The sequence below is a fragment of the Misgurnus anguillicaudatus genome, chromosome 2 (assembly GCF_027580225.2).
Source record: "Misgurnus anguillicaudatus chromosome 2, ASM2758022v2, whole genome shotgun sequence".
Taxonomy (NCBI): Eukaryota; Metazoa; Chordata; class Actinopteri; order Cypriniformes; family Cobitidae; genus Misgurnus; species Misgurnus anguillicaudatus.
The window spans coordinates 13,710,772-13,730,479 of record NC_073338.2 but is presented as its reverse complement, the minus strand read 5'-3'; the positions used below and the strand labels follow the sequence as shown (position 1 = coordinate 13,730,479).

Sequence of the window (19,708 nt, the reverse complement as noted above, 5' to 3'; positions counted from 1 at the left end):
ATTTCCTGAAGATTGGCTTAACTTAGCACCCTCTTACATCATCAACGAGTCGCTTGTAAAGCTAATTCATAGTCGCTGTATTTTGCTACCTATGCTGTCTGTCGATTTTTTTTTCAGTTTTTTCCCCTGCTTCTATTAATGTAAAGCTGCTTTGATACGATTACCTAAAGCTCTATATAAATAAAATTGAATAGAAATTCTTTGAAACTTTTTATATGGCATACAGTACCATTTATATAATCTGCAGTCCATCTGGATTTAATAACAGTTAGCCTATAGGCTGTACATCTCAACATGTAACCTATTAATATTTCAATAACAGTAGAAGTCTGCCATACTGTAAATGTTTATCAGGTTGCTTCAATTCAGGTTAACTTGTTTATGTGTATTTGGCGCCACCTACAGGATTTTTGCCGTTGTACAGTATGATTGACGTAATTGTCTAGACCATAGACTGTAAAAAAGATGGACGACGCCTGTTCACTCTCTTCTATTGGTGAAAAGTGAAGCCGCCAGTTGCCCGATATGGCGCTGACATCTTGGGTCTTGAGTCTGCGCAATAGCGATTTCGGGACCAGTCATGCGCAGTAGTGAGCAGGAAGGGAAGGCGCGAAGTCAAAACCCCGCCCTCGCTCTCGTAGAATGCGCATATCACACGATATCACAGCTGTCAATCATGACGTGACACCACCGTTTTTATATCATTAAATAACTAACTAAACACAAACCTATTTTAAAAACAAACATTTGAATTTACATCAGCGTGATAAAATCTACAGTAAATGACAGAAACCAGCTTCGGAAAAAAGATAATTGAAGTGTAATTAATTTTTTTAGTTGGTCTCAAGTCCCATTGAATAACATGGGGAGGCGGGCTTTATGACCTATACTGGGACCGGTCACTGGGGGGCGATCGAGACGTTTTGGCTTCACTTTTCAGGGCTTGTGCGGCACGCTTGGTCTAGACGTGCTCGAATATAAAACGACATCGTTTATTGAGAGTGATTTTTAGGGAATTTTTTTTTTGTATATTCGTATATTTTTGTAATTATATATTCGGGAAAATAGGATAGTGTATAATAAAGTTTACTTAAATCAGATTGTTGTATAATAACTAATAATAATAATTAAATGTAAGCAGCAATGTAAATAATCCCATAAAACAGTCATCTACTGTATGAGGAATTTGTGTGTTTGTCACCATAGAAAGACTACTAATATATTTAAAATGAGTACACTATGTCTCTGTTAGTTTGTAAGTAAAGGCACTTCAAAAATCCAAAACAAACATGCTATTAGCTTGTAATATAAAAGTACCATGGTTCTCAATAATGTAGCCTACTTTGGAGTAGCATGCAGGGAACATGAATGTGATCATTATTTAGTACACTGTATATTAAATTCATTGTCATCACTAGCACGGTAGTTTTTGTAAAGATAAACATGTTTAAAGAAATAAAAGCTTAATGTGCTTAAAAAAACAATAAATAGCTAATAGTGACTGACCATGCAAAAATCAAAGTATGAATTGATTCACTTCAACTTAAAATGTAATGTGATGTGATACGAATACTGCCTTGACATCAAGTGTTCTTGTGTTTTAGCGCCCTCTGTTGGCCCAGAGCTGACAGTGCTCAAGACCAGTGGCAAAACTATTCATCTACAATGGGATCCTGTACCTATAGGGAAACTACATGGCTTCATCAAAAACTACTCCGTTCTGTACAGCATTAATGGCAAAGACAAAAGTAAGAGGCAGAATGTGTTTTTTTCATATCATAAAAAGTCTGAATAGTTTAGTTAGTGTTAGCAGTCATGGGAACCCAGGGAATACACACACTGATAAAAATGTCGCTTTGGATAAAAGCATTTGCCAAATGCATATATATAAAATTAGTGACTGCTTGATATGCATATTGCATATATTTTAAATATCCATGCTATAATTTTTATATCTGAAGGAGAACAGGTAGGGGGCGATGTTGAGCAGATCTATCTGAATGGATTAATGGAAGGAACCTACAACATCTGTGTAATGGCTCACACTGTAGCAGGGGGCGCCGCTGGGCCGTGGCAGATGGTGGCTTTGGGTGAGAATGACAATGGTGCATTTTAGATTTTGCTTAAACAAAGTGTCAACCTTACACCTGTTTGTGCATGTGCTTTCACAGGGTATGATGATGTACAGGTCATCCCAATACTGATGTGTGCGCTACTACTGATCTTTGTCATTCTAATACTCCCCGTATGCATGAGGGTGAGGTAAATAAAACTTTTATTGCTACTTAAAATGATGGTTTTTTTACTGGCCGGAGGAATATTTTTTTATTATTGTCGTTTATTAGGATTAAACGGTGCTTGTATCCGACCATCCCAGACCCATCTAAAAGCACCATGTCTGCTTGGTCCAACTGGAAACCAGGTCAGGTAAGAAACATCCATTTATAAAGGTTACTGGAATCTTTAATATTACAGAGATGTTAAGAGGAGATAATGGCTGTCAGAAATACATTTATGCATTTGACTGACACTTTTTTAAAAGATACTTAAAGTAGTTTCAAACTATTCATTTTACCAGTATGTGTGTTCCCTGGGATTGAACACATGACAGGAGGGGTTTTTAAACCTTTTTTTTGTCAGCCGAACACTCTTGACCTAATTTATTCACCTGAAGTACCCCCTGAGATCTTAAAAAGAAAATATTTAATTAAAAAAACATTTGTTTTTAACCCATCTAAAAGTATTTTACATAGTTGTTTTTATTACCTTTTATCATCTGGTAGTTTTCTTTTATTACATGAAACATATCTGTCTGACCATTTTGCATGAGTTCTCAGTTTTCTGATATATTATAGTGTCGTGTAATGGTCACACGACATGCAGATTACACAAATAAAATATATATTTTGGTTAGATGTTTTTTCAAGATTTTTTATTATTTAATTACATTTTATGTTTTATTTGCCAATAATTATTTGTTTTCCTCAACTCACAAACCCCCTGCAATTCCCCTGCCACCCACCAGGGTTTCGTGAAAACCCAGTTTGGGCTACAGGAACACTTCCAGTCAACCTAAAAACTCATAGGGCCCTATCGTACACATAGTGCGTGACGCAAGTGTCTTTTGCCAGTTTCAACCCGGCGCAATGATCATTTTAACGTTTTGCGCAACGTTGTTTAAAAAGAAAATGAATTTTGCTCCCATGGACGTTCCGGTCTGAAAACGAGGTGTGTTCAGGTGCATTGTTGGCGCTTTGCTATTTTGAGGCAACTAAAATAGGCTACGCTGTTGACAAACTAAAACCTGGTCTAAAGTCAATAGCGTATTTTTTTTGTTATTTAAAGAGCGTGTGCAAATGCATTTGCTATTTAAACAGTGTGAAACTGAACATGAAAATGATAACAGCGTTGGACAAAAACTAGCAAAAACCGGGTGTATAACAGGGCCCATGGTATGCAAATTTTAGAAACTATACAATTTGTAGGTAAATTATCTTAATGTTTTCTCCAAACCATCTTGTTCAATTGAATTGTATCATATTTTTTTCTGCAGTGGTAGTTGTTACACTACATTACTTTGAAATGAAAGTAGCTTTTAAATTGACAATTGTCTCCAAGGATGGTGACCAAGCGTGCCGCACAAGCCCTGAAAAGTGAAGCCAAAACGTCTCGATCGCCCCCCCCCCCCCAGTGACTGGTCCCAGTATAGGTCATAAACCCCGCCTCCCCATGTTATTCAATAGGACTTGAGACCAACTAAAAAAATTAATTACACTTCAATTATTTTTTTTCCAAAGCTGGAAAGTTGTAGTTTTTATCACGCTAATGTAAATTCAAATGTTTGTTTTTAAAATAAGTTTGTTTTTAGTTAGATATTTAATGCTATAAAAACGGTGGTGTCACGTCATGATTGACAGCTGTGATATGCGCGTTCTGGGAGGCCAGGGTCTTGATTTCGCAGCTTTACTTCCTGCTCACTACTGCGCAGGACTGGTCCCGAAATCGCTACTGCGCAGACTCAAGAACCAAGATGTCAGCACCGTATCGGGACACTGACGGCTTCACTTTTCACCAATGGAAGAGAGTGAACGGGCGTCGTCCATATTTTTTTTACAGTCTATGATGGTGACAATGAATTTGACAAACCACTGCAAGATCAGTTTCAATACAATCTTCATCCTGTTTCCTACAGAACACCTCATCCACCGTGAGCTCTTTCTTCTCTAACGGTCAAACCACACATTACAGCGGTTACAGTGAGAAAGACTACAGCCCAGTTCAAGTGCTGAGTCCCCAAGCTGTTGGACGTACAACTGACAACATGGCCCAACCCAACATTTGCAACTACACGTCGATGAAAACGACAGAGGAACCAAAACCAAATCTCCAAGTGGATTTCATCAACCAGAGCTACATCAGACCAGACCAAATCATGTCTGATTGTTATCAAGATGGCTGTCAATCATTGAATGAACCGTTTCTACATACGGTGCTCAGCTACCAAAGCGTTCCAACGGCACAGGAAAAACTATGTGATTACATCCACGTGTCCCAGAGCTCCTTGTCTAGCGTTACAATCGTGGATTCGTACAGGACTCTTGCTTTTGATGAATGTCCACGCGTTTTCCAGGGTTTACCGGAGGACCATGGCACGTAGTTCAGCAGAACAGTGCATACATGAACCAATAGGAAAAGATTATATCGGATATGATGTTCCTTTTGACCCTGACCTTTATAATCTCACAATTTAGGCCTGCCAAAATAATCTCCAAACACTGGATGGATTTTGGCAAACAGGCTTGGGTTGCATGAGAAACAAAATGTGCCAAAAATAAGGTCTATCATCAATATTTCAAATCCAACACAGAAGTATAGCCTACTCTGCTAACTGTTTTGTAGGTGTGCACTTCAAGCTTTCTTGATTATAATAGGAGCGATTAATGCCTTCTTTATGAGTGTGTTGGTGCGCGAGGTGACAAAGACATCTGCGCAGTTTGGTGGCAGTGCGCACCGGGGAGTAGCCGGCATTTTAAACGTGAGGAGATAAGGACATGTATATGTATATAGTAAAGCTAAATAAAGTAAACTGACATATTAGACTCCAACACATTCTTTATAAAGTGGTCTACCAGGAAAATTTAGGACCAACAATTATTCAGACACTTCGACCTGACCATGTTTTGCTTAAAGTGTTTTTTCTTTAATTCAAGGTGAACTTGTTCTGAAAAATAAACTGTGAAATGTGTGAAGGTGTCTGAATACATTTTGGTTTTACTGTATACATGTAGATACTGTACAGGACTTACCCATAAGGCAAAGGGGCCCCAAAACACAGGTGTGATATCTGAATTATATTTCATTGGCTGTTCTATTTATTCATATTTTGTATTTTTCAGTATATCCACATGAAAGTTTTAATGTTATTATTACATCTGCGTGAATGCGCCCCATTATATTTTAGAGATGATCATTCCTTGTGAAAAGGTTCAACATTTGTATAATAAGAGATATGCACAAAGATACAGATATTTGTAATGTTGTTTTGTTGTTGTTGTTTAAATATAATAGTGTGTTAAAGGTCCCGTTCTTTCTGTGATTTTGAAGCTTTGATTGTGTTTACAGTGCGCAATATAACATGTGTTCATGTTTCACGAGTAAAAAACATGATATTTTTCACACAATTGACTTATCTGTATAGCGTTGTTTTCACCGTCCTCAAAACGAGCTGATGTCTTCCTTTTATGAAGTCCTTTATCGAGTTCTGATTGTGTAGTTTGTTTAGTGTGTTGTGATTCGATAGCAGCTTAGCAGAGCCGTTAGCTTAGCTGCCGACTGATGTATTCCTGTGGGCGGAGTTTAGTCAAAAACTGTTCTAGTGACGTCATTAAAGCAGGAAGTAGAGCACTGTAGTCCAAACCGGCCGTTGTGCTGTAGGCTTTGAAAGATGAATTTTGTTAAAGAAAATATATCGCCTGCAGTAAACTTTGAGCTTTATCATTTTACAAGTATTATTCATGCTATTATAGCAACATTACACTCTAAGTAAAGTTTGAGAAATGGGATCAGAAAGAATGTGACCTTTAATAAAAACAGGTTTGAGATGGTAGAAACAATGTTCATTTAAAAAACAGCAGATGACTCTGAGCCAAATCCACACCAAAGTCAGTGGCTCCGGTGCAGATCTGGTGCGGATCCAGCCTGGAGTCGTCTTGAAGATACTTAAATAAATATTTTTAAATGCATGTTTACCTGTCCCATTACTTGTTGCTGTAAAATAATAGTGGGTTAAAGGATATTTCCGGTATTTAACACTTTGAGTCTCATTTCTGTTTGGTTTTGGATGAACTACAGTGATGGACACTGAAATTTTGACAATTCTTGCACGCAGCAGGCGTTTAAGAAAAAGTGATGGGAGGCCTGTGCCAGGACAACTTTATGTATACTGTAGCAATGCCACTGCTGACAATGATAAAGATGACAGCTCAAATGAATGAACCTCCAGAGATGTCTGACCGATTCTTAAGAGATACAGAATGCTCCTTTTGCTTAAAAATAAAACTCATACACTTATCACTCATATGCTAATTTTGTTTTCTAGAATAATCATAAAGTTTGTCATCACGTAAATCATTCATCCTTTAATCTATAGAGTTATTCAGTGGATATTCTTTCTTTTTTAGCTTCTGATACATTAACACAAGAATGCGGAAAACTCCATCCCATGCCTTCCCACATAACCGTGTAGTAAGACTGGCTTACCCTTCCCAGAGAAATCCAGTACAAGTGGGCTTTATCCTCATTTAGCTCACATTTAGTTATAGGACGATCTAGTGGACACATCAATTCATCAACTCTTCTTTATGTGGTCATGAATATTCCTATAATCCCTTGGCGACATTCCGAACGCTTCCATTTTTTTCTGTGGCTGCATGAGAACTCTTTCGGTCTCAGTCCAGCTATTCATATCGTTGCCCCCTGATCTCTTCATAAAATCCTTTACATTCCTGTTTGTGGCCCTTTAAGCTCCGTATACACAGGCACACAGTGGCCTTTAAAGCCTATAATTGATCTCTAATTGAAATCTGAAACAGTGTAACTAATGAGGCTTGTTGCACAATGGCTCTGATACCGAGTGAATGGGGAGATTACTGTATGGTCACGTTGCATGGGACTTGTGTTATAACTGTATACACTGTACATATTTTATATGAAAAGCACACAGAAACAAAATAAAAAAACATAAAAAGCATTTAATAGTTTTAAGTGAATCCAACTGAATGTGTCTGCAATTCTTGTATTGTTGATTTAAAGAAACTTTTTAACTAAAGTGACTTAGACCTACGATGTAACCTGCTGAATTGTGGGATTTCTTCGCAGGTAAACTCTTAGCATGAATGAAACCATTCTTCAACTCATTCTCTTAAAGGGGTCATAGCCTGAAAATGTTAGCATTGCCACTTTGTAGGTTTGAGCAAAAATGTGTCGTTTTGGGTGTGTCTTTTAAAATGCAAATGAGCTGATGAAGTGCAAACACTGATCACAATGATGGTGGTTTGTTGCAATTGAAACTCTATTGTGCTGTGAATTATTTTTTCTCTATTTCTTTCTCTCTGCACTAAATGGCAGTGCTGTGATTGGATAGTGTACATTAAGGGGGCAGTATTATTCTAATAAGATATCCTTATGACATCAATTTCAATGACCTATTTTTGCTCACACCTACAAAGTGGCAATGCTAACATTTTCACACCATGGCCCCTTTAACAAAGGTAATAAGGTAACAGGGAGATGTAAAGGCATGTAGTATAGACACGTTCGATACTGACAAAACTTTGAACTTAAATTTAGATTTTAACCTAAACTTAAAGGTCCACTTCGATTTTTAGCGGCCTCTAGTGGTGAGACTGTGAATTGCAGCCAACAGCATAGTCCATAGCTTACCTTTACCTTTCGAAACACAAAGAGAAGCTACTTTAGATTATATCACAGAATAAACATGTCATCGTCTAGACAACATAGTGACAAAATGCACTCCATAGACCAGTTTGTCCATTTAGGGCTGCTGTAGAAACATGGACTCACAGTGCATGTAGATAAAAATGGTTCATTCTAAAGTAATAAAAACAATACAGTTCATTATGTAAGGTCTTATACACCACTGATAATATATTGCATTTCTGTCAAGAGATCCTTTAAAAAGTTACACAATTCCTTTAAAAAGTTACACAATGCACCTTTAATATAAGCTTAAGAAATTCAGATTCTGAACTTGAAATGATTTTGATGTTTCGAGTTTCCTTTATTTTGTTTAATTTTGAATGACCTGATCTCGATGAGTTCCTTTATTTAATGCATTTTAGTCACGCGTTTTTATTTCAATTTTAAGTTAAATTAAGCTGCCCGATCTAAGCAACGCTACCATGGATCTGAATCTTTCTCGTAGCACATCAAGAATGTGTCTTTGGCTCAGATTACAGGCCGTGATTGCGCTTTTTCTCAGTTTCAGTTTCAAAGAGACCTGTCTGCATTCTTTGCACACTAGCGCACAAGAATCTTCAAGCAGTTCTCCAAACATATTATCATTCAAATACACATGGTAAATCTATCAATGCTCTGAGACGGTATATAATCTACATGCTAAGTAGGCCTTTGAGTCTGTATTTGTTGGAAGCACTTTCATGTTGAAATGGAAAGACTTACATGTGAACTGGATTTTGGTTCTTCTCAGAGCCTTTCTGAATTTGTTAAGGGCATTTGACTGGTAAAACAAAAGCGAAGGATGCATTCCCATTGCTAGTGTATTTTTCTCCTGTGAGCTTTGCTAATTCCTTGTCCTTTACCTCAGTCCTCAGACAACACTACACAGGGCTTCTTTATATTATGAAACCCACCTCAAACCCTAAAGAGTCCCCATGGGCGGCGTGTGGACCCTCTCTAAGCTGGAAACCAATAGCTTACAGTCTAGGCGGCAAATTCTACAATGCTTTTATCAGAGCTTCATGAACAGTGTGTTTCAGTAATCTCAACAGATTGAAATTCATGAAATATAATAGTTTTAAAGTTGATAGGTATACTTTTATTCTCTATAGTGTTTAATGGGATGTATGTTTTATTATTCATTTTTTTTATGTTTTATTTTATTGTGTCTTGTGGTGTGGAGCCTTTTATTGTCTTATATTGCATTGCATTTGAGTGTGTTATGATTCATGTACAGCACTTTGGCCTGGATATGCAGATGTTAAAAAAGAAATAAAAAAGAATAATAAAGAAAGCAAAAAGAAAGAGAAAGAATGAAAGAAGTAAAGAAAGATAGAGAACAAAAGAAATAAAAAATAAAAAAGAAGGAATGAGAAAGAAACAATAAAAGAAGTAAAAAAGATAGAGAACAAAAAAGAAGGAATGAGAAAGAAAAAAGTAAAGAAAGATAGAGAACGAAAGAAAGAAAAAGAAAGTAAGAAAAAAGAATAAATGAAAGTAGAGAAAGAGAAAGAAAGAAAAAAAGAATAAATGAAAGAAGTAAGGAAGCCAAGAAAGAAAGTAGTAAAGAGAAAGTAAGAAAGAATAAAAGATGAAAAGAAAGATAGAGAACGAAAGAAAGAAAAAATGAAAAAAGAAGGAATGAGAAAGAAAGAATGAAAGAAGTAAAGAAAGATAAAGAACAAAAGAAATAAAAAAGAATGAGAAAGAAACAATAAAAGAAGTAAAGAAAGATAGAGAACGAAAAAAGAAGGAAAGAAAGATAGAGAATGAAAAAAGAAGGAAAGAGAATGAAAGAAAGAAAGAAAAGAGTAAATGAAAGAAGTAAGGAAAGCCAGAAAGAAAGTAGTAAAGAGAAAGAAAGAAAGAATAAAGGAAGTAAAGAAAGATAGAGAACAAAAGAAAGAAAAAATGTAAAAAGAAAGAAGGAATTAATGAGAAAGAAAGAAAGAATAAAAGAAGTAAAGAAAGATAGAGAACAAAATAAAGAAGGAAAGAGAAAGAACTAGAAAAAAGGAAAGAAAGAGAAAGAATAAAAGAAGTAAAGAAAGACAGAAAACAAAAGAAAGAAAGAAGGAAAGAGAACTATTAAAAAAGGAAAGAGAAAGAAAGAAAGCATTAAAGAAATAATGAATGTATGAATGAACAAACGAACAAATTAATGAATAATGAAAGAATGAATGAAAGAAAGTAAAAGTAAGAAAGAAAGAACGAATTAACAAAGGAAAGAAAGAAGTAAAGAATGAACTAGAAAAAGGAAAGAAATAAAGCATGAAAAATAATGAATGAACAAACAAACGAATGAATAAAGAAAGAATCAATGAAAGAAAGTAAAAGAAGTCCAGAAAGAATGTTCAAACTAAGAAAGAAAGAAGTAAAGAAAAAACTAGAAAAAAGGACAGAAAGAGAAAGAAAGCAATAAAGCGTGAAATAAATAAATAATGAATGAACGAACGTGACGAACAAACAAATGAATGAATGAATGAATGAAGAAAGAATAAATAAAAGAATGAACAAATGAAAGAAAGAAAGAAGTAAAGAAAGAAATAGAAAACGAAAAGAAAGAGAAAGACAAAAGAGAAAGAAAGCATAGAAGAAATAATGAATGAATAAATAGCCTAATTGAATAAACGATTGAATGAAAAAAGTAAAGACATAAAGAACGAACAAAATGAATGAAAAAGAAGGAAAGAATAAATGAAAGAAGTTAGGAAAGAAAGAAAGACCTAGAAAAAGGAAAGAAAGAGAAAGAAAATAGAGAAAGAAAGAAATAAAGCATGAAAGAAATAATGAATGAATAAATAAATAAATGAACGAACGAATAAAAAAAGAATGAAAGAACTTATGTATTTTTCCATATAGGTACCCAAGGTGAGTAAACATCTAAATTAAGAGTAATTAGATGAAATAAAATATTGCAGTAGATCATCACTTCAGCACCTTTACTGTACTTCAGCAGCATGAGCAATATTACTGTATATACAATACATCTAGCATTCAAACAACCCAGTCCTTGATAAATAAAAGAACAAGAATCAAAACTTTCAGGACTTTTACTTTCATTTTAGCATTCCTGGGTGATTCTCACGAAAACTTGGTTTTAAAAATGTCAAGCATGAAAATGTAAAAATTGCTTAAAGTTTTTTTTCCCACCAGACATTAAAAAACAAAGTCTGGAGTAAATGGGAACATTAATTTAAAAACTTTTACTTATCATTTAACACTTTTTGTAACATAATTAAAAAAATTAGTCCTAAAAAATCTCATTACCGCAACAGTCAGAAAACATCAACACTGACATATTTTCAAAATGACATGACAAACCTGAAAGAACATAATTTGGAGATTCTGCACATGCATTTAAAATCAAAGTATTATGCTTCTATTAATTAAATGAACATTTAATAAGCATCTGTTGCGGTAATGATCATCAAAATGTTGTGTAAGCATTCTGACAAGACAATATTTCAAATTAACTGTAAAAAATGATCTTACCTGGTAGCCATCTTGAAGTAACTAGTCCATGTGCTTGGTCACTCAAAATCAAACTTTATTAAAATTCTGTATGTGTGCTTAAACTGTTCTTAAAAAGTGTTGCGGAGGATGAGAACATCAGGCATGGACACATCATTTTCCTAATTTTTCTTCATTATTATTATTATACATGAATATTCAGTAAATATTTTTTCTGTCATCTAAAGTAGTCTAGCAAAACATCCATTTATTTATTTTTCTTAATATTTTTGTGTTAATTTGATTAAATTACAACATAACGCATGTTCAAACACAGCCGGACACATTGCGGTAATGAGAATTTCAGCAGAAAATGAGATCAAATTTACAATTATAAATTCTTATGAAATCACACATTGTGCAAGGTAGAACACAGTATTGTGTTAATTCTGATGCTTTTTAATGTTACTATATTACACATTTTAAAGCTAAAATCATTAGTGGCGTGGTGTTTCAATGGTTTCGTGAGAATCACCCTCCTACACATTCCCAATTCAAAACCAGGCATCAATATAAGAAAGGAATAATGAGTAATATGACTTTGTATTACTGTATCTGTAGACGTCTTCCTGAACATATGAGGCAGATTCTTCTCCAGTTAAAGATTAATATCTTACATTAGAAAGTGATTGTCAAGTAGCTCATAATCAACATGTGACCAGGAAACTTTGCACTTTAACACCGCTTTAATTTTTCTGGGGTGCCAGCAGTGGCCACACTGGCAGGAAAGAAGCAGCTCATCTTCCTCATCATCTCCACACCCTTTACAAACAACCATATTTTCATCGGAGGTGGGCGCTGTGGGGTCTGAAGATTTCCCGTCCAAAGCCTCGCTCGCTTCTTTCCTCCACTTACAGGTCTCTTTGTCCCAGGCAAAAACAAAAGGCAGCGTGAAAGGACACTGAGGTAGGTAAATGTATTCAGCGACATCACCCGGGTGATTCTTTCGGACCCTCTCCCTGGGCACGTTTGTCACTAATCTTGTCCCACGTGCTTAGCACACAGACTTGCTTGTCTGAAGGATCTGAACCAGACAAAAGGCCCGCAGGCCTCCAATGGGCTCTGACTGGGAAGCTCTTTGTGGGAACGTGGGTCAAAGCGGGGAGCGGAGGAGCAAACAAGTGGAGTCACTTTGAGGAGTAACCTCGCTCGCTGAGAGAGTCAGTCCTCTCATTTCAGTTGAAACCAAAACGATTGCGTCACAAGTCTCTCTTTTCTCATGAAGCAAGTTTCATGTTGTGCACAACAAGTTATATACTGATAGATTACAGTAATAATGTGATGTAGTTTGGTGATATTTTCCATCTTCAAACACTTATGTCTACATAAAAGTCACTTTAGGCTTCTGTATCCTTTCTTACACTAGACTCTGGAGTGAAGTGGATTTATTGTCAGATTGTTTGCTCAAGTAGTGCTCATGTGCTTGTGTTTGGATTAGTGTGCTGTCTCACTGGATTATTGGTTAGGCCTTTGTTAGGAAAAACTCTTGTAGTCCAGAGATAATGATAATCAGTGTTAATATTGACAAGTACATTTATTTATTTAAGACTTTTTCAGTAACATCATCACTCCCCCTCTCACTGAGTTTGAGCGAGAGAGGAAGTGATGATGTTACTGGGCCAGAGGTCGAAGTGCTCCTCCGCCATACAATATAGTTCCCATTTTTATCCGCTTAAAAAATCACCACGCTTTATTTTGTGCCATCATTCTTACTCGTGTAACAGTCTTTAAATAGGGAAAACATGGAAGTGTTTAGTGGCTTCTAATTTATCCCTGTTTGGATCCTAAGGATCTAAATGCTAACACATTCACAATGCGCTGTACAAAGATGAAGTGTAAGCATTGAAAAAAGATAGCTATGTAATAACTCGTCTAAGTTAAGGTAAGAACATATTAAAATATTGACAAACGGTGGTGTTTTCTTTTAATAATATCATGCACTGCAAAAAAATTATTTTCTTACTTATTAATTAGCAAAGACCTATAGTTTTTAGACAAAACATATCAAATTTAAGTGAATTTGTGCTTAAAACAAGCATAAAATGGAATAAGACATTTTTTCTTGAATTTACTTAATACAAGAAAAATTCAGCAAAAATGTTTTATTCTATTGGGAGATTTTTTTTGTGCTTGTTTTAAGTAAATTTTTATTTTATTTAAGTACATTTTTTAATTAGATATGTTTTGTCTAAAAACTAGACTTATTTTCTTAGGTCATTTGCTAATCAAGAAAATACATCTTGATTTAAGAATTTTTAGATATTTCTAACAAGACAAAAATACTAAGGAAGAAACTCATTTTTGCAGTGTGGCTAAAATTTGGTGTATTTTTATTTTAAAATCTATCATTCTTGGTGTGATCAGGGCCTAACTGTGGTTCCACTCACATACAGCATAGAGGTCTACAACAGTATCAATAGTGAGGGGATTAGCAACTGATGCATAATATTTGCCTAGAATGAAGTCTTGTTTCAGAACAACTTCAAGAAATATTATTATTTAAATGGAAGTTAGCAATTTTATGAAATAATTATTATCAAACACAGACCATCTTAACTGTGCTTTTTATAGAGCTTTCACTTCCCTAAAAACTTTCAGTTAACTTGTCACCCTGCGTACAGTGAGTGTTGTTTTTTCACATGAGGTTTTCAGTTTTCTTCAGGTCTGTAAACATCACTAAAAGCTTAATAAAAAAAATGCAGCATGAATCAGTACTTGTGAAAGTATTTCACTTATATCAATTCCTTTTGAAACGGGGTTAATAAAATGTAAGATATAAATAGAAATAATGCACTTTTTGACATTATTCCTTTTGTTGTTTTTGTATAAGATTGTTTGCTCGACCTGATTTTGCAAAGTGAGAGATGTCCTCAGGGCAACATATTGTGCTGACCCAAGGACAACATTTTTGTAAATAAAACCTAAACCCACCCCCAACCCTAACCACAACCAAACCCTAAAATCATAGTGAAATGATAGTGAAAATCAATGGTCTTGAAGCAGCTAATCCTGTAAATGTATTTCTGAAATCTGATTGGTTGGTTGAAATATTGTCCCAGGGTCAACATAATGTTGCCCTGAGGACATCAACCACTTGGCAAAATTAGGAGAGTCAAGATGCTACCAATAAACCACATAAAAGTAAACTTTATTAATTAATAATATCTCCGTAACACTTTACAGTAAGGTTATTTATTTAGTGCATTAGCCAACATGAACTACTGTATCAATGATCAATATTTTCCAGCATTTATTAAACTTTATTAATGTTAGTAAATGCCAATACAATTGTTCAAGTCAGTTCATTGTGCATTAACTAATGTTAACAGTTAAAAAAAATATATTTTAAAAATGTATTAGTACATGCTAAAATTAACATGAACTAATAATTGCATTTTATTTATTTTATTTTTTCCGATCTTGCTATTACGTCTTCATGCTGGCACATAGAGTTGATCAAGTTTTGGTGTCGAACTGAAATTGCAACAGTTTGACAGATGTCTGTACCTTGTGGCTGCCACTTAGTTATCTCTATATTTTTTTTCACAGGAACGCTTAGTGTTATGGGAAAATTTTCTGTATGTGACATTACATGTAACTGTAGTCCTTCAGTAGTTGTATCTCAGCATGGAGTCTGTGCCCAAATGTAATCTTAAAAATCCAACATTGCTGTCCAAGATAGAAAAATTGCTGTGGCCCAGATCTGGCTCACATCTGACACTTTCATCTGGCCCACCTTTGGCACTTTTGGCACTTGAGCGGTCCACCCCTGTTTTCCAGATCTTTACCACAAGCAAACCATAGAAATGCCACATGTCAGCAATGCACAAAACAAATAATGCCAATATGGCCCAAATCTGGGTAACAGTTGATTTTGATTTTGGCCCAGATCCAACACCTTGCTCTGGCCCACACCTGGCATATTTTGATGGCACTTGGGTGGTCCACTTCAGTCTGCCAGATCTCAACCACAAAGAAGCCAGTGCAATGCCACATGTCAGCCAAAAGCTGCAATGCATGCTGGGCATTAACAAATTACAAATCTCATTCAGGACTCCCAGCATGCACTGCAACATGGACAAATAATGAACTTTTTACAATTTTCTTTGTCACCAAGAGTCCAACTAAACAGTCCACTTAAAACAAACACTGATCACCATAATGGTGAGTTAAAATGAAACAAAACATCAACATATAAATCTAATAAGTGAATTGTGTTTTCTACAGCAATATATTTTACTGAACATTCAGAAATAATGTTTTATAACAGTTTTAAAATGATAAAATACAATGTTTCTCTATCATTTACATAACAAGTAAACAAGTCAATATAAAAACAGGTATTGTTTTAAACATTTTGTGAATATTAAAACATGACATTGTCATAATGTTTAAAAATGTTTTTTAAACCATTTTTTTGTTACTTTCTATGTTGACAGAGTGTTTTTGGGAACGTTGGGAACTTTCAGGGAACGTTCTTAGAACTTTTCTCTGTTGGGTATGCGGACCACTTCAGACTCACACCCACATGAGCCGGCGCTTACTGTGCCATATCTTTGCCAAAACTGGATATGTTTTTTTAAAGAACTGGGCCACATTTGCTGCAACATGTGAGGGCCACATTTAGTTTATTCCAAGATTAGGCCGTGTCTGAAGTGCAGCATTTTTGCCAACGGTGGCCCATATTTGTAGTTTGATATTTGGGCCATTTGGGACAATTTGTCGGATTGGCCACTTTTGGTTCATATTCAGATGGCATGTTGCCGTGAGCACCGCATCTTTGCCTAAAAAGGCCCACATGTGATTTGAATTATTTGGCCCATTTTTGCTATTTTACATGTGAGCCACTTTAGGTTCACATCCCTTTTATTCGGGCCATAAGAAGGCCAGCAGTGCCGCATCTTTGCCTGAAGTGGCCCACATGCGCTTGCTATCTGGGGTGTTAAATTGGATATCGTTAGTCACAGCTTCTTATCTTACAAATGGAAATAGACGTCAGTGGTTTTTCACAGAAATGTGAGGATTTTCTGGTAAAACAAAAATCTGTGTCAAATCTTACCAGACTTAAGAAACCAGATACATACAAACAAAATATTGGCTATATATCTTTTTTTAAAAGATTCAATGTTTAAATCTCCTTGGAAATCTGCAAACCCTAATTGAGATAGAAAAGTATAATGGTGTGTTTTCGAACATATTTACATATCTATGTGTATTTGAGTTTTTTTCTCACAGTCCATTGAGTTGAACTTGTGTGAGGCAGCTCGAGTTCACACATGATCTTTAACCTCTTCGAGTGTTGAAGAGCCACTCTGGAACATCTCATTGGAGTTCGGCAAGAAAACTTGAATGTCAAAGCAGACCCCGACCCTTCTTAAATCAGGTTTTAACCCTGATGTGAATTCAGTTTTTGGACATCAGCCGAAGAGCTCCCAAGCCTCATCAATCTAATATCAACAATGAGAATCGGAACCGTCTGTCAGTCGCGTGACGCCTCTTCCGCTTCTATTTATATGATCCTCAGTTCGAAACAATGACTTTGAGAAGAGGGGTCACTTTGGGTGATGCCCCAAAACAGCAGTCTGTGTGAAAGTCTTGTGTATCCGTCACAGTGAAAACAAAATCTATCACAAGTTCACAACACATACACCAGAAGTACAACAATTTAGATATCTGACTAAAGATATTTTTAAGGCTGTCAAAAGATTAATCGCGATTAATCGCATCCAAAATAAAAGTTTGTGTTTACATAACATATGTGTGTGTGTGCTGTGTGTAAATATTATGTATATATAAAAACACACACATTCATGTAAAATATTTGCATTTAAATACTGTATATACATTTATATAAATTATATTATATATAAATATAAATATTTTATATATAAATATAACCAATTTTTCTTAAATATCTACATGAACGTTTTTATATATAAATAATAATTATACACAGTACCCACACATATGTTATGTAAACACAAACTTTTATTTTGGTTTTTAATAATCGCGATTAATCTTTTGACAGCCCTAGATATTTTAGAATATAATCTTTACAGTTTTTTACTTTATAAAAACTTTTATTATGAAAAGCTTCGCTATATGTCATAAATAATAATGATAATAATAATAAGTGTTGCCATACACATTTATGGAGACTAAGACTGTGTGCCTAATGCAAATGCAAGTATAGTAATTATGTGGTAAGATACCCAAATAGGTTAGCCTGTCTGGCTGTTGTTGGCTTATGGGTTAGTCAAAATTCAGAGGGCAGCCCTTTTGAGGTTCAGACTGACAGCATAAATGGTGTTTGTTCTGGTAGGCCAGGGCAGAGGTTTGAGGGTTAGAGAAATGAAGAGGAACTGAGCAAAAAGGCCAAGCCGTCAAGATGAAGAGCATGAGGCAACAGCGTTTCCCTTTTCAAATACAATCAAATCTTGACGTGGGAAAATGGTTCGCAGAAGAATGAACAAATTGTCCGGCTCATTGGTGAACGATTATGCTGAAGGAAGGGATGGTGCTTTCTTCAGTCTCCTTGTACTGATGCTATGAGAAGTATTCTGCACCCGCAGTTAGATGGAAAACTCAGAATAAAGACGTGCACCGTATTTATGAAACTGATAAGGTTTCAATTATTGCCTTTCAGGTCAGCTTATATGGGAAAACAAACATTAGTTTGTTAAAAATGCAATTGAAATGATGACATTAAGCATGACTGAATGGGGCACAAACTAACTCATGGTTATTTTAGTTTTGACATGTTTTCGTAATGAATAACTGTTTGCTAGACTTTTAAACATTTTCACACTGCGTGGTTAGTTTTTATACAATGACAATGAAATGAAAACAGTGTGAGTTCTATTCATTAAAATGATAACGGTAAATATCAGGGAAAATGACTGACATTTAGGAATTTTTGTCACAATTGTGTGGCCCTTTCAAAATTATCTATCCATATGGACTGATACATTGAATGAAGAATGGATTGGATTGATAAATTCACTCTAAAAAAACAAACGGTGCTATATAGCACCAAAACTGTTGATTTGAATCGTAACCATAGAAGAACCGTTTTTAGTGCCATATAGCACCGGTGAAGCACCAGTGAAGCACCTGTGTAGAACCAAATAGGGGCCATATAGCACCACTATAGCACCACATTTGGTTCTACATAGCACTATATGGTTCTACACAGGTGCTTCACCGGTGCTATATGGCACTAAAAACGGTTCTTCTATGATTACGAGCAAAGAACCACTTTTGGTGCTATATAGCACCGAGTGTTGATGTGTGGATATCTACACTGTAAAAAATACTTTGCTGCCTTAAATTTTTTGTTAAATCAACAAGTCATGTCAACAGAGATGAGTTGTCACAACTTATAAAATATAGTTAAGAAAAGTCAACTTAATTGTATAAGTTATAACAACTCACTTGTAACAACTCATCTCAAGTCAAGATAAAACATAGTAAGTTGAAATGACTTGTAAATCCAACTTGATTCAACGAAAAATTTAAGGCAGCAAAGTATTTATTACAAAAAACAATATACAGATAGTGTTGAATTATTTATGTTCAAATAAAAATTTCTAGCAAGTGTTACAACAAACCCTCTGTCTGTTTGCAATTTGTCACTTGAATTGTATGAGAAAGGTTTCACAAACAAACGTTTAGTGTTTATTTATAGCAGAGATGTGTTTTGCTTGTGTAAAAAATATTAACTTTCTTTAAATTATTTAGCAAAAATCAACATTTTTTAGGTTGTGCATCACTTTCCTTTTTATTAAGTTTTTTTTTTTTTTTTTTTTTGCTTTAAGGCAAGCATTGTTGTTTCAGTCATACTTGGTATAAAGGATTTAAACATATCCTTAAACCTATATTTTATGGTTTGGGGTGTAGCTCAAGAAATACTGCTAATTAAGAAGTTAGCTAATACTTTAAGTGATGTATTTTTACCTTGTCAACAATAAATAAATAAAGTCGTGAGCCGTATCTTACACTAAAACAACATAGTGTCTTTTCAATTGGCACAGTATGAAACACTTTAGCATCACAGTCAAGAATCACAAATTGTGCAAAATATTAATCTTGAATAAATTGTTCTTTATTATTTCGTCGTTTTTCCTGTTTTCTGTAAAAGTTGTGTTGGTAAACTTTGTATAACGTGATGACTTTTTCTTTAATTCATTTTGGCAATACATTGTGATTGGGCTATCAA

At 35.0% G+C, this 19,708-nt stretch overlaps 1 protein-coding gene across 1 annotated transcript in view; it reads left to right on the top strand.

Annotated features, from left to right (window-relative positions):
* The window catches only part of LOC129441787 (interleukin-6 receptor subunit beta), a 29,354-nt gene extending 23,774 nt beyond the window's left edge, over positions 1 to 5,580 (top strand). The window contains exons 11-15 of the mRNA XM_055201470.2: positions 1,605 to 1,748; positions 1,962 to 2,090; positions 2,172 to 2,262; positions 2,346 to 2,427; positions 4,193 to 5,580. Coding sequence (XP_055057445.2) covers positions 1,605 to 1,748; positions 1,962 to 2,090; positions 2,172 to 2,262; positions 2,346 to 2,427; positions 4,193 to 4,657 — 911 coding nt within the window. The 3' untranslated portion in view covers positions 4,658 to 5,580. The remainder of the gene's footprint in view (positions 1 to 1,604; positions 1,749 to 1,961; positions 2,091 to 2,171; positions 2,263 to 2,345; positions 2,428 to 4,192) is intronic.
* The last annotated feature ends 14,128 nt before the right edge of the window (positions 5,581 to 19,708 follow it).